Here is a 16245-nt window from a genome sequence, read left to right on the forward strand (position 1 = left end):
CGATTTTAAAAAAAAAAAAAAAAAAAAAATATGAAAATATTACCACAAAAATTGTTTACAATAATTTTTAGGATACAATTTTCGTGTTTTTTTTTTATTTATTTTTATATATACGTTTTCAGAAATAATTTTTCATTCGTTACATTCATTTTCTTGTCACTCGGGGTTATTATTAATTTACTTTTCTCGCGGAGTGGGATAGGCTTTAATTAGCGAAGGGTGGAGAAATTAGATGAAAGAATTCTTCAGAGAGGTTACCGTCACTAATGTATCTTGGATGGGATTCCATGGAGCGGGAATGAAAGTGAGACCTCGGAGTGACAATTTCAGGAGCGATTAGGCGTCACGGCCTGAGTTATGTGCGTACTAAACGGAGTACCGCGCCCCATTGAGTCTGAACGCACTTTCGTAAAAATAGAACGAATCTATATGTACGTGTATATATATGTTTACCATGCTGAGATTCTGCGCAGCATCGTCGTTGTTCACGACTTTTAAATCTTTACAGTTTCCTCAGGGACGATGCAAAGTTCAATGCATTCAGCCATCTTGAAAGTCGATCGCACCAAGAGAGCATATTTATCGTGAATTTTATTATCGAAAAAATATTAAAAAATAAATTAGTTCTTAGGTATATACCGATATTAGCCTGACGTTCCTCCTCGACCATTAGATACTTTCGAACCACACGGATACTCGATATCAAGGATTTAATTATATACGTGAAATTTGATATATTCAAAATACATTTGATCTTCGCTCGATTCGGTTTTTTTTTTTTTTTTCGGTGTTTTTATACATTTCTAATTTCGCTATAACTCAATATGACTATTTGTGGCTTTAAAAAAATTTATTTTCATAAAACATGGGATTTTTTAATTTTTGTTCTTTTTCGTAAAACATGAGGCTATCGATTATTCCAGCTATAGGCGATATATGCAGTCTGGTTTCGTTGCATGAAACTGCGTGAGACCTTATACCGGGTGGTCCGTGACACGTGTGACATGCGTGAACTAACGGGAGACACGCGTATTTACCATGGTGTCAGTTGGACAATTTCTTTGACTAAACGATACGGTTTTATTATACGCATGTAATATCGCGCAACGACAATACGATACGCATTTTACGCAATTTCAGATATACGCATATAACTTACTGACGTTACTTGTACGTACAAGGTACCAAGAGACGCTGTTTCTTGTTGCCTTTATTCCCTATGGTATTCACGGAAGGTTTCCAGCATCGACATAAACATGTCCAACGATCAGGTTTATGGAACGTTTATGCCTCTGATAAATATTACGTGAAAGGATCGAGACTCCTTTTAAGAAATCCACGTTAAATTAGGCAACTGCGTGCATTTAATTACGATAGATTAAAACGCGCGTGCCACTATTCTTGCCTGAAATCGTCGTTTCCTCCGTATGAAACTCCATTTTGAATATTACAAAAAAAAATTGGAAAATTGTTTCAAAAGTTTGAAAAAAAATGTTTGGTCTTTTCATTTTTTTATCTGACCAAGATTAGGTAATTCAGAAATTTCCTAGATGTCATCTCTACTTGGGAAAAGTCAGTAGGAAATTCAGTTACCCCACGTGGTAAATATACTTTATTATCGTTTGATACTTGTGCGCGAAAATGACTTGGTAATGACAGTACACGTAGAGCAATGTAAACCGTTACGTTTCTTCCTGCCTATCTATGTCTCAGCTGCCCGCCACGTGATGGATTGCACGCTTAGTATTTTACTTTCCTAATTGAAAAGCATCCCCGAGTTATTAATGAGCTCTAGAGGTTCGTCTCTGGTTTCTAGTCCGAGCCGTTTCCGCCACGCAAGTCCCAACGAGGCCTTGGATCTCGATACGATAAAGATTGAGTGGCATGATTTTCAAAGAGTCCCGCGCCGCCATTACGGCTTACGCAAACGGAATAAGGATCGATCACACGTACTAAGCAAGTTGAACAAAAAATGACGCACAATGACTCACCCTTTGTTTCAGGACGTACTTACAACGACTTGAATCAGTATCCGGTGTTCCCTTGGGTACTTACCAACTACGAGACCAAGGAACTCGATCTTAGTCTGCCAAGCAATTACAGAGACCTGTCCAAGGTACGGTTGGTCAGCTTGGTTACATTTTATGTGTAAAATCAGGTTCTATAAAGTTTCAAATTTTTTTTCTTTATTTATCTTTCAGCCAATAGGCGCTCTTAATCCGAGTCGAAGGGCGTATTTCGAAGAACGTTTTCAGACCTGGGAACATGACAGCATTCCGCCATTCCATTATGGGACCCATTACTCCACTGCTGCGTTCGTTTTGAATTGGCTGATTCGCGTGGTGAGTATATATATATATATATATATATATGTATATACAGTACAGTTTGTTATAGCTTTCCGAACGCTTTCTAACGTGGGAACGTGAAAACTGGTAAAAACCGCAGGACGCTTTCCAAATGACGCTTCGACTATCTTTAGCATCTCGGCCATTATCGTTTAAAACGATGCCAGTGGCACTTCGTAGTTGGTTGGTTTATCTTGAGTTCGGTGACAGTCAACCGGCGCTACATACTTTTCGAGTCTTTTGTTAAGTAGCCGCGCCATTTACAGCCCGTAAATTTCAACGATACAGTTTAGAGGCGCGTTTACACTAATTCGGAGGCGTTTCGACGTTCCCGACGCACGACACTGTTATATATATATATCCGTCTCGTGGCGCTTCTGTCGTCGCTTTAAAATTTTCGTCGAAGTAAATTGAAAACGCACCGCTTGACTTACCCGACGGATACAATTCGTCAAATTGGGCGCTGTCGAGCCTTTTAAAAGGGCCTGAAGTGACTCTCGGTAATGGCTACTACGTATGTATAAATGATTACGGAACTTTGGAAACGTAAATAACCCAAAAGGGACTCTCCGAGGAACGTTAAGATGTTGACGTTTCGGGTGGCACACTTTGACGTCAAGATGGCAGCACGGGTGGCCACTTGCGAACATTCGTCAGTCTGTCCGCTATGGACGCTCGACTGACTAGCGATGAAAGCGCTTTGTGACCCGAGGAACGCGGACAAAGTGTATACTATAAAGTGTCGCTAAGTGGGCCACTTGAAGATGCGCCGCCCTTTATGCGCTTTTCTGGGTATGGTCCCTCAAGTACCGATTCTTGACGAAAGCACGTAAATTCGGTCCATTCGTACCGACCGATACGTGAATGAAGATCGGCAGTTACGGAGTCTTTTTTTTTTAGATGCTTTCAAAATCATTCGATCGATTCCTTATTGCAGGAACCTATGACCACGATGTTCCTGGCGCTTCAGGGTGGCAAGTTCGATCATCCAAACAGACTCTTTTCCTCCTTGGCACTTTCCTGGAAGAATTGTCAGCGCGACACTTCGGACGTGAAGGTTTGTCACGCTAATAATAAGTATGGAACAGGGTCAAAAGGGATTTATATAGCACGCGTATGGTGCATCCACTTAGTTCTGACTCTGGAACAAATAGTCTACTTCTACGGTGAGAATTTATAGCTGGCCTACTGGAATATATCGTTCTGTCGTCGACAGGAACTCATCCCGGAATTCTTCTTCCTGCCGGAAATGCTAGTGAACACCAACCGCTACCGCTTAGGTAGGCAAGAAGATGGCAGCGCCGTAGGTGACGTAGAGCTACCACCGTGGGCATCGTCTCCTGAAGAATTTATACGAATCAATAGAATGGTAAAAAAAATGATTAATTAAAATTCAAATCAATTATCTAATTTTTTACGATCTCGCTTAATTAAAATGTAAATAATCCCTGTTACAGGCTCTGGAGTCTGAATTTGTCTCCTGTCAGTTACATCAATGGATCGACCTGATCTTCGGTTATAAACAAAGAGGTAAATTTTGGTGTTCGCTTATGAAATTTGGCTAACGATACTTCACGACAGGAAGTAGATTAACATTGAACTTGCGGATAATGGAACGCGTCCCAGCTCAACGTTGCTGAGTCGTGGCTGGTTGCTGTCGGTACACATAAGTCAGATTGCATTAAATTCTCACTGATGGTAATTGACGGTGGCGCCTCTATATCCGGCGCTTCTACGAAGATGCAGCTCGCACGAGGGATAGAAGGACTCGTGCGCGTATGGAAGGAATTAGTTTTTAGTTAGCTTCCTTTCGACCCGAGTCCCGACCAATTAGGCACGTGTGTGAAGGCGCGACAATGCGTCTCGTGCGTAATACGTAACACGTTTACAGTGCTGCGACGGGAATAGCGTGGAAGAGATATCGGAAGAAAATTCATCTGAAAAATTTGAGACTATAATTATAAATAGGAATTATGCGAATTTAGTAATTAAAAAAAAATTTTATCCCTCATACCACAGGTCCGGAAGCTGTACGAGCTACGAACGTCTTCTATTATCTTACTTACGAAGGAAGCGTGGAATTGGATTCTATTACGGATCCTGTGATGAAGGAAGCAATTGAAAATCAAATACGCAATTTCGGGCAGACGCCTTCACAGCTTCTGATGGAGCCTCATCCTCCAAGAAGCTCGGCGATGCATCTGGTAAAATTCAATGAGAAATATATATCTCAATTATCTTGGTAAACGTGTGGTGTGTCATTTTAAGATGAAATGTTATTTTATAATTTTGCATTGTTTTTTATGCAGTCTCCAATGATGTTCTCAAGCATTCCCGATGACGTGTGCATGACGATTAAGTTCCCATCGAATTCACCAATTTGTCATATTTCGGCTAATACTTATCCCCAACTACCATTGCCTTCGGTTGTCACTGTCACGACTGGTCAGCAATTTGCTGTCAATCGATGGAATACCAATTATGCGGGTAAGCTTTTAATAGAATAATAGAGAATTTTCTAATTATAATATTCATACAATTAATTGTTGCTGTCATTAACATTTTAGCATCAGTACAATCGCCCAGCTATGCAGACACACCTCAGACACAGTCTGTCAATCAGCCACTGTCAATGGATCCTGTACTATGTAAGCATCTCGACGTAATCTGAGTATCAATGACAGTTTTGTATTCCTAATTTATATCTCTTATCAATACAATTTCTTGTGGTAGCTCAAACAGCCAACAGCTCGAATCCAACACTGCGCAGACATTTAGGTGACAATTTCAGTCAGAAATTGAAAATTCGCAGCAACTGTTTTGTCACTACAGTGGACAGTCGTTTCCTGGTAGCTTGCGGATTCTGGGACAACAGTTTCCGGGTGTTCTCAACGGAAACAGGTGAACCTTTAGAAATATTCCCTTTTTTTGAGAGTCAAGGTAAAGATAATACAGGAACAGATATAAGGGGACAATTCTTTTTTAAATAATTAATGTACAGTTAATATATCTTTTGAAGCACAGTATGTGGTAGTAGGTGGCTTGAAGTCCGTGGTGCCATCGTATATTTTGTGCCGGAAATGTCCTGAAAATTTACGAGGCGCCAGTAATAATGCCACACATGTAAATTACATGGGTATAGAAATCTAAAAAAGTACGTTTGTTCTACAACGTTGTATTTCCTTTCGAATACTTATGGCACGCACTGTGCATTTAAACCATTGAATTATTCTTACATATTTTATTTTACATTTCTCTGAAAAGTTTATTTCCGGTGACAGAGACATCGATCAATTTAAAAAAAAAAGGAAGTGTTAGGAATTCCCAATTTAATCCTACTTCCGTTTTTATTTCTTTATATAATAATAATTAACCTCTTCTTAAATCTCACAGCAAAAATAGTACAGATCGTCTTTGGCCACTACGGAGTTGTAACGTGCTTGTCACGAAGTGAATGCAACATCACTTCCGATTGTTATATCGCTTCCGGAAGTGCGGATTGCACAGTCCTACTGTGGCACTGGAACGCGAGGACCCAGACCATCGTCGGTGAGGGTGAAGCACCAGCACCTCGTGCGACTCTTACAGGTCACGAGCAACCAGTTACCACAGTTGTCATTTCTGCTGAACTTGGACTCGTCGTTTCCGGTTCTTACTGTACGTGATTACTTTCATACCCTATTTTAACCTGTAATTTTTTGTATATATGAAAATCGAAGTTTCATTCACAAATCATTGATTTTAGACGGTCCAGTTTTGGTCCACACGACTTTCGGTGACTTGCTGAGATCTCTCGAAGCACCTAGTGGATTCTCGTCGCCGGAAAATATTGCCATGTCCCGCGAAGGGGTGATCGTAGTTAATTACGAACGCGGACACATCGCTGCATTTACTATAAATGGAAAACGCTTACGTCACGAGTCTCACAATGATAATCTTCAAGTGAGTCGCCGGTGCATTTGAAATTGGAGTGGAAAAAAATAGATTTTTGTTAGTCGCGATAGTAATTTTTATTCTTTTTTCTACAGTGCTTACTGTTGAGCAGAGACGGCGAGTACTTGATGACAGGCGGAGACAAAGGAATAGTCGAGGTCTGGCGAACATTCAATTTGGCCTTGCTTTATGCATTCCCTGCCTGTGAGAGCAGCGTGCGCTCTCTGGCGTTATCTCACGATCAAAAGTAAGTAAACGCATCCCTGGCCGATCGATGATTATCGAGAATGCATTGTTTTTTCATCTAAACTGTCGGTAAAGTCATTTTCCCTGTTACACCGTGCATCGTGGGTTCATGATAACCGAATCGTTTGGCGTTCGGTATTTCAGGTTTCTCCTTGCTGGATTGGCCAATGGTTCCATGGTAATATTCCATATTGACTTTAATCGATGGCATCACGAATTTCAACAGCGCTATTGAAACTACGACTATCGTCTCGTCCGGTAATGCATCAGGCACTCTAGGATCATCCCCTCGAGATCCACGTGAGAGAACAATAAACTGAATACGGTACATCCTGCAAGAGCCTTAAGAGAATGCAGTGCTTCCCCAAAGGAAAGCTGATGAATTAACGTTACGGGATCGTAATATAATAAAAGAAATAAAAAATATTCGTGTGACCGACCGTTGCCGAAGATCTCGTACCGACTGTATCACCGGTCGGTAATGTCGGTCCGAACAGATCGTCGCCATTACGTGTTAATTAGGATGAATTTTATGGGCATTTATGGTACTCAATTACTAAATAATTGTCAAAGTTATGTCGAGGTATACCGGAAATTGGAAATGAGAGTGTGTACGTGTAACTGTGTGCGTGAATTATTATTTTGCAAGGGCAAACAAAAAACTATAAAATTCACGTTCCTCAAGGACGTGAATTTTGCACAGTACTTAAATTAGGCAGAACCTAAAAAAGAACTGGTGCGAGTATATTATTCGGCCATGATCTCCCGATACTGGTATTACAATAGATTACGAGTCACGCTCGTACGACGATAAGTCATCATTTGGTGACTGTCATAATAATAATAATGCGTCCGGTCGTATTTGCTTGTTCGATGCCGATGCAATGCGCTTTGAAATTCATAAGCAAATTGCTGAGCGATAAAACAAGCGACGGACTCACTGGGATTTGATGTCTTCGAATTTTTCTGAGAAGCAAGCAAATCGAAGTGAAAGAAGAAAAATGAAGATAAAAATAATAACAATATCGTTAGTAGCGAGTACAGGCTTAAATATGTAACAAGTAAACACAACGCTAGTCAATTATGGAGACTTGGATCTATCTACGTTGCGAATTTTAAAAGGCTTGCAATTACATACGAGGAATAAGACGACGATAAAGATTAAGGCACAGGAGGAAGAAAGGTATCAGCGAGAATTGAGAGGGATGCTGGGATTGAGATACGATACGGCCAGGAGAAGGAGGAAGATAAAAAATTGAAAAACAGAAACGATAATCGTAAAGAAAAGAGATAAAAAATAAAAAAAAGTCGCAAAGAGATGCCAAACTGTGCGTAACTTATTTTTATTCATCGACGAACGTGGGTTTGGCGAATATTTGTGTTAGCGTGTTCTGTGTAAATACGATAATCTTCTATGTTGTACAATATTACATACATTAATCATTACCTTCGTGAATATAACCGTGCGTTTACCGTATTGCACTACTTCTGCGCCGATTAATTACTATATATACATACTATATTATCATATATATGTATTTACCGCTCGTTACAATTTCTCACTATGAACACTAATTGTAGACTTCAGTTTTGATCACGGCCGGTGACGTCATTACGTAACCGGACACTTGTAACGCGACTTTGTAAAATTCTCTGATACACCCGTCACTAAGTCCCCGCAGCCCTTAAACTTCGCGTCCTTTAAAAAGATCCTAATTTCATCAAAGCCGTCCAGCTTAACTTTGTGAGGATATTACTTAATATTTTCGCATGCGAGATATAATAATCGGATTAAAAAAGAAAAAATTAAAAAAATGTTAGCGAGCGAAAGACGCCCGAGTGAGAATGTTGGAGAAATTGGAAAAAGAGAGTGAGAGAACGAAAGAGTGAGAGAAAAGTAAATCTAAGTATAATGAAACAAAGAATTAAGTAAACCAATTAGGATGGCATCGTGAATTTAATCGTTGATTCTCTGTGAGTCTGTAGAAAAATATTCAGTGGGGTTGCAAATGACGCGAGAGTGTGATGGCGAATAAATGTGCAATAATGAATGAAAAAGATTTCATTATAGCAGCGAAAAGTTAATAAAAATAAATAATCGATTGCGTTTAAAGTTTCGTTATAACAATCAAGACGGATTTGAATTGGTATCAATCTTTTGTACGGTGTTATAATTGATGATTTATCATTGACTGTAACGAAATTGATCAATTCAATTTTTTTTTTACGTATTATATGATTGGTACTTTTGCATAATTTGAAATCAATTGTATCTCAAGTATCAATAACTCCATGGAAATTATTCATAGCAATTGTTGATCTACTTGCTGAGTTTTTCTTTAAAAAAATTGATTTCACGTGAATTGGACGAATTAGAGTGGGCACGTGTGGGAATGAGAGAATGTAAAGGAATGAGCGAATGTGCGGTGGACACGTGTACGAGTAATTAGAATAGGCGAAAAAAGATATTAAACAAAAATTTGAAAAAGTTGGAGCCATAAGTACGTGTCAATGATGCGTTACAGTTAGCGCTATTTAGTGTATTGTGTAAAACGCTGCGTAAATTTGTAACTACAACGTTAATCGATTTTCAACAAAAGTCATAAACGAAATTTAGATATTTGTATTGAGACTCGCGCGGCTGCATTTCAGGAATTAAAGTGCATAAATGAAATTACGGGAAAATAAAAAAAAAATCGATAGTCACAGCTGTAACCATTAATTGACCGTTCTTAACTCTTGCGCGCACAAGATTGGTGCACCTAGTCAAGGTTCTGCGAATCGTGTTAAAAAAAAAACATATTCGTAGTCTAACTCTGTTGCGGACACAGTTACATAAATACACCCATTATTACATATAGGGTAACTGCATGGAGTCATCATTTTCAAATCTGAGCTTGCGAATCACAATGAAACTCAATTAATCTGCACCGCTATTCGAATTAAATCATGTTTTCTTGGCGCATGTTATTTATCAATTTATATGCATAACATAGAAAATTGTGCAGTGTGAATTATGTAAGAGGCTATTGATAGTAAGGACGCATGCGTAATGTCCGATGATGTCCGATGTCCATTCGATGGAAAAAATGTTTCTGGTAAAAAAAAAACCAAAAAAATAAAATCGTGTGAAAGTATAAAAGAGAGTGAAGAGTGTCAAGAAGATAAAAATATGGAAGGGGATAAATTTAAAAAAAAAGGGATAAATGTGCAAATGTAAATTTGCAAATAAGAATGTGTGAGAACGGTGCCTGTTACTCCCACAGTAATTTTTCTTTGCAAATGTAAAGTTGTCTCATTATTAATATATGTAATGTGTGTACTTACCGTGTACTTGCTGTACAGATGCGCCGTATCGTTATTTTATTTTCGCAACAATGATTAAAAAAAAAGTGTTAACGATAAGGAAGCGAGATAAAGAAGAAAATGAACAGAATGACAAAAAAAAAACGAAATTTCTTGGGAAAAAGCATTCAATCAGGTGATTCTTCGTGGAGGCGGATGACGGCGATATGGGCTTCGTTAAAAATGAAAAATACTTAGAAAAAAAATTGAAGAGCAAAGCGGAACGTATTACGTCATCCGGGAAACGTAATCGTAATCGCGTGCGCGCATGCGCACTACTTTGAATTGGCGCCAAGCAGTGAACGCCTGCCAGAGTTTTTATATATGTTTATAGATGTGAATGCTGCGTTTTCAAGCAAGTTGTTAGTGAATTCCCTCCATATTGCTAAAAAAAAAAGAAGTTAAATCAATTTCTGTCCGAACTTTAAAACTTCAGTATAAAGTAATGCTACTATTTTAAATAACGCTAAGTACAACGCTACGAGAGTTTGCCTATATTATTACTACAATTTAATTATAATATAAATAATACAATTACGAAAACCATAGATTTGTATATTCGATGAGTAAGCACATCAATGTTTACGTGTGAAGTAACTTTACTTACCCGCAATTACAATAAACGCGAAAATAAACTGTGTAAAGTTTCATCCGATTTGTTGAAACACGAATGAAAATCTGCCCATTGTGAGTAACGCCTAGGTTTACACTGACGGATACATCTAATGTTTATAAGCGTATAAAATTATGGGAAAATAAAATACACGGAAATAAAGTGCTAAAAATAATATTACTCTACACTTAAGCGCTTACTTGATATAATAAATAGACTCGTCTGATTTTGGGGGCAGGGCAGCTGGTTCATTCGATTGCATAAATAAAGGTGACACTGGAACTGATTGTAAATTTCGAAGCAGAGAGCGACACGAACCAAACCTAACCTAACCTAACCTAACGTAAATCCGAATATTGGCGTTATTATTGAATCCCTTTAAAGTTATGAATCAAGACAAGCTTATGAAAATCAAACGAAGGAGACATCACGGAAAGAATTATTATTGAATATTCTTTAAATTATTATCTGTCGCTCGTGTGTACTGGTCTTTGGGTTTTATGTCACTGTATGAAATTAAAATGGACTGCAAAGTCGTATGAATCTCTCGTGAAGATTCCGACTACCAAAAAGAAAACTGAAACTGAGAAAACTTTTAGAAAATTGCGCAAATACTGTCGAGCAACTGAAATTCAAAATGGCCTAATTTTAAATTAACAATAACCGCGATGGACTTTTGCACGTGGAATTACTTCGGGAATGCAATTTGTATGTCGATGCATCGTGGGGTTTTTAACTCCGTAGAGTTACGGTGATTTTGTTGGAAAGTATTCAGGAGAGATTACCACAGATGGCAGTCATGGACCGGTGTAAAGCAGGTTTTCAGATCAATAATTAAAGTTCCCGTCACTTTTATCGAAGTACTACCAGATAGAAGTACTTAAGTCGTTGCTATTTAACAACATAAGCTCTATTGCTTATTTTATACTTAGAATTATCGTAAAAATTTTGAATAGGCATAACGTAATGGGAAAATTGTATCCTAGGATAAGGGTAGATTAATAATGTAAAAATAAGTAGTAAAATAAATGAAAAGTACATTTGAATTTCAAGTTAATTGCAATCATTAAAAATCTTCCGACTAATTGAATATAATTCCATTAAATATACAAATTTCACGAAAAGTTGTCTTTTATTTGCAGTTATTTGAAGAAAAAAAAGGTAAACGAAAAATATTTCAATCTTCGTACAGATAATTCAAATAATTTCAATTGGCGTATTGCAATTAATGATAACAATTTTGATTTTAGGATTTATTTGTAGCAATGTCAAAATAATCCAACGACATATTCCATTACCATGTTATGTAATATTGATTTATTTTCTTTCACAATCACATTGGGACATTGTATGCCCAAATACAGAATAGATGTTTATTTATTAGAAAAGTATATATTATCGATACTGAGACTTCCGCAGTTCAATCCATTAGTTACTTGCTACTGTTGTATTTTTTTAATTGGAGCAGGCCTTCGGCAAGGTGAGCATTGAAACCTAACGTATATCATACTGATCGAATCGCCGTCATTTTTATATCTATCTATCCATCGAGCATTACTGATATGTGAAAGTCTTATGTATATCGTGCCCATGTAACATACTGGCCATACACTTAGAATATAATGTATCGGACTAAATCTAATGGACACTAAGCTTATTATGTATCTTTAATTACTTTTTTTTTCTATAATTCAATTTTATCTATACAATTTCTATGCGAATGCTAAATTGCTACAGGCGTCTTCGTACTCCATTACCGTTTATGTGAATTCTATTCCATACACTTCAATTTATTTTCAAGTAGCATTTTTCAATTTTTTTCTCTCACAAATATACACTGATTGAGTTATCAGTTTTCGCTTGGATAATAAAGTTAAGTGAAGTTCCTCCGAAGTTTTACTTTTTCATGATACAGTCAAAAAAAGGTTATCAATAAAAATAACGGGAATGTCACTTGTATAGATTATTACATCTGCCGCAATTGCGCAATTGAAAAATAATTATTATCACTAACTTAATTACCACTATCGAACATACGTCCAATACATGATACTCTACGCGAACTATTCTTCGATTATGTTAGCTGAGAACTTGTAATACATATCCAGTTTTCATAATTATTCAAATGACGTCACTTTTCGAAATGGTTTACTTATGATTATATAAAACGAGTTTGAACAACTTTATTCTGAAACAAAAGTTTAATATACGAGATTGAAAAGTCTCGATAAAGTAATTTTCGAAATTTCTTTTTCTTTCAAGTTTCATCATTTTACAGCCCGAAAACTTATACTCATCAGCTAACATAAATTTGCTCGGATATTCAATATTATATTCTACACTTGTGGATAATTTAATAATATAACTATTTAATCACGCCGATCCGATTCCTGCTCCAATTAAGAAGCAAGTAAAAAGAATGTTACAACGAAGGTACGACTTTTTGAATTTACTAATTTCAAGTAGGTATTCGTCTCTACATCGAACTACTTGGGACAGCTTATCGTCAGCCTGAAGGACAGTCGATTAAAGTCTTACACGAATAATTAAGTTTGCTTTTCATCGAGTAACATCGCCAACAATCAATTACGCATTGGTTGAAGCTCGTTTCGTTACGACTTCAGGATTTAATAATGAAGTGCAATCGCACTGATTGCAAAGTAATTTCAAGTGTGAAATTACAATATGCATTAATGCAGATTGTAAATCATTAATTCACAGTTCAAATTCGTATTATCCACACGCTAAATTGCACGATAGGACAACGTGTAACTTTTATAGATATTTCTTTTCAATTATCAAATACGCACGCATTTTATAACTTAAAACTCTTATAAAGCCGAAACAGCTCATAGATTATTACGTAAATTCGAATTTAGGATATTTTACACAAATATTTTCAAAATTTAACGGAATTAAGGAATTTTACGTCAACCGTCAAAACTATTTCTAGGTTTCTTTTCGGACATAGAAATCATGTTTTTAATCATCGTTGTCCAATCTTGTTCTTATACAATGTCTTAGATTCGAAAATTCTTTCGATTCAAATATGTATTTTTTACCACACTTTTCGCATTCCTCTCCTTCTCGAACAACTTCCTAGATTACATTGCTAGTATAGATATTCTGTACATATAACTTGCTTCTTAGGTTTTTCTCTATTCATTTTTTTTCTCATTCTCTAGATTACTTATAATATCGTACATTATTATCAACTTCCTTTAGATCGAATTTTTGAGTTTACCGTGTATATAGGGAGAGAATTTTTCGTTAATTTTTCCTGTGAAATTCATGATAAAATTTACCGTAGAAACCAGTAATCGTGGGACATCGTTACCATTTCATTACTTATTGCTTATAGTTATAACCCACGATATTTTCAGTGGTTACAAGTAAATTTTACAGTGAACACGGTAAATATTGTTATTTGCAATTTTTACTACGTTCCATAGTAAAATTTACCTGGATCAATGTAAAATTGTATATCTTTTTACAACTAAAAAATCTAACTTAAATAACCAAAAACTGATGAAGTGATAACGTATAGTGTTATTTAGGAACATTGCATCAGCTGAAATTAGCTCATACATTCGTTCTCTACGGTAGAAGACTGTTCAACAAACCTAAATTTATTAACCTGAATTATACTTTTCGAATACTTATTTATAATGCTCTGCACCTATATGAGAGAATAACTAAAATAAATAAATATGAATTAAACAACAATTTATTAAATTAATACCTCTTCCTAACAACAAATTAACTATCATTGCTTATATGCACCGAACGTGTAACAACCAAACCATACATTTGTAAAACGTATAAAAAGTCACAATGTTTTTCGTGGTTAACTTCAAAGGTATAAAAAGTAATGCATTCCACGGTAAAGTTAAATGTAGCGCACGAGATAATTCGGCTTATTTAGTTGGCTTTAAATTCAACAAGATAAAGACTATAGTTTTACATTAAATATTTTCAAATTTCGAAATTTTTACCGTACACTTCAGTAAAAACTGCCATGTTATGCTTACTTTTTAGTATATTTTCGCGAATTGCTCTTAAATATATAGGGTAATATGTTATGAAATACCACGATGTCCCGTAATTACCGTGATTTTCATAGAAACTTTTAATGAAAAATTCTCTCCGTTTAAGTGTACAAAGCAGCAACGGTTGCACAATGTCGAAATCACACTGTATAACGTTATCCGTTTAATATTCCGTATATTATATCACAAAGAGAGCCATCTTCTTTTTTTTTCTTTTTTATTTCAGGACTTGATAACATTTATCTCGTGAATACAATATTTGCATAGAAGTTGGACTCCAGATAGCAAGCGTGAAACAGTTAACGCCAAATCGTCTATTGCGTCATCCTTAATCATATATGTGGAAAAAAAATTAATCTTCATAAACACTACCGACATCTTCAACAAAGATTTTTCGTCATTTATTGTCCTCTCGATTCTGGTACGACTCGTATGCTTCCAAACCTATATATTCTATACAGTCGTAGATAATAACTTTTCTGAATAATTAATTCATCAAAATTTTCCCATGGAATGTTTTTTAATTGACCAATGAATCTTTTTATTTCCCGTACAAAGCATCACACTAGTTTCTATCGATTTAGAAAATTTGTGAAAATTATTTCTCATATACTTTCCGTATTTATTTCTCTGTTGAAACTTTCATCAAAACTGATAAATTCCATTGATTATGATTTTATTTATAATTTTGATAATACACTGAACAAAATTTACATCGAAATTCACACTCAGTATTGTGTACCGTTAGTTTACATCGTAATACACCTGGCTACTCTACGTCTTTGAATCGATAAAATAAAAAGAAAAATTTATATTATGTATGAGGGAACTCTTTTCTTTCATACGTATTTGCAATCGACCAGAGTACATATACCTGTAATGGTTAAAACGCTTTCATAGATATTCAACGCCTATCGCACTGACATATCTATGATCTACATTCAGTACACGTGCTTTTGTTAATTATCCAAAATACCCAAAGGTACTGTTTCACCATTTTCATTAGTTTATCCAATATAGATATTAAGGCTTTTCGACAGTTTTAAGAGTAATATTCCAAAACCTAATATATTCGATCACTTGACATAACCATTCCTGATCTCAGTGTTAACGATCAATTAAAACCCGAAGGAAAAGTAATTCGCTACAGTTGATCCCTGTAATATTCAAAACCTGCGAAAAAAACTTCAAATTTTCATTCTCACCCACAGTACAGTGGCAAAACGTAGGACACATCATGAATAACCACATAACGATCCAGTGCCGCCATCTCTCGTTAACCGTTCTACGCTTGTCCACGAGTTTCCAAAAGCACAGATCCACGTAAAATCTGTCGATCTTCAAGACGTAGGTTGTACTTAAGTCAGTCAAGCAGTGTGCATAAAGTGACAGAAGAGGGACGTACGCCTAGTCAACGTCCAATAGAATTCGCGAGCTTCTGCATTCTCTGCACCGGGTGTATTGCCTTCATCTAAATTGAAACATATCGTGCATAACTTTCATTCTCAGTCATAAAAAGAGAAAGTAAAGAAAAATGTAAATAAAAAAAGACCGAATATATCCATTGTCCTCGATTCTTCAGAATTTTAATTTTTTCAGACTATTTTTATTTTATCATCAGCTCATGCCATAATTTATAGGTAAATATCGATCACGTCGTCATGCATCGTCGTACGAACAATCAATTCTTCACAATTACCTCTACCGATGA

The 16245-nt window shown here is 36.2% G+C and overlaps 2 protein-coding genes across 7 annotated transcripts in view; one reads left to right on the plus strand and one right to left on the minus strand.

Moving 5' to 3' along the window:
• LOC107272189 (neurobeachin) overlaps positions 1–11537 on the plus strand; it is a 191061-nt gene extending 179524 nt beyond the window's left edge. For 4 of the 6 annotated variants that reach the window (XM_025089490.1, XM_015749086.2, XM_015749088.2 and 1 more), the window contains exons 41-53: positions 2004–2116; positions 2202–2342; positions 3286–3405; positions 3565–3717; positions 3806–3878; positions 4368–4552; positions 4658–4835; positions 4916–4996; positions 5082–5249; positions 5742–6005; positions 6094–6290; positions 6377–6528; positions 6672–11537. In XM_025089490.1, the coding sequence (XP_024945258.1) occupies positions 2004–2116; positions 2202–2342; positions 3286–3405; positions 3565–3717; positions 3806–3878; positions 4368–4552; positions 4658–4835; positions 4916–4996; positions 5082–5249; positions 5742–6005; positions 6094–6290; positions 6377–6528; positions 6672–6762 (1916 nt within the window). In that variant the 3' untranslated portion in view covers positions 6763–11537. The remainder of the gene's footprint in view (positions 1–2003; positions 2117–2201; positions 2343–3285; positions 3406–3564; positions 3718–3805; positions 3879–4367; positions 4553–4657; positions 4836–4915; positions 4997–5081; positions 5250–5741; positions 6006–6093; positions 6291–6376; positions 6529–6671) is intronic. The other 2 variants (XM_025089491.1, XM_015749091.2) reach the window with 1 other exon arrangement.
• Positions 11538–11774: 237 nt separating this feature from the next.
• LOC107272202 (synaptotagmin-10) overlaps positions 11775–16245 on the minus strand; it is a 30154-nt gene continuing 25683 nt past the window's right edge. Inside the window, exon 10 of the mRNA XM_015749116.2 lies at positions 11775–16005. Within this exon, the coding sequence (XP_015604602.1) occupies positions 16002–16005 (4 nt within the window). The 3' untranslated portion in view covers positions 11775–16001. The remainder of the gene's footprint in view (positions 16006–16245) is intronic.

The sequence above is a fragment of the Cephus cinctus genome, unplaced genomic scaffold (genome assembly GCF_000341935.2).
Source record: "Cephus cinctus unplaced genomic scaffold, Ccin1 Ccin1_scaffold1124, whole genome shotgun sequence".
Taxonomy (NCBI): Eukaryota; Metazoa; Arthropoda; class Insecta; order Hymenoptera; family Cephidae; genus Cephus; species Cephus cinctus.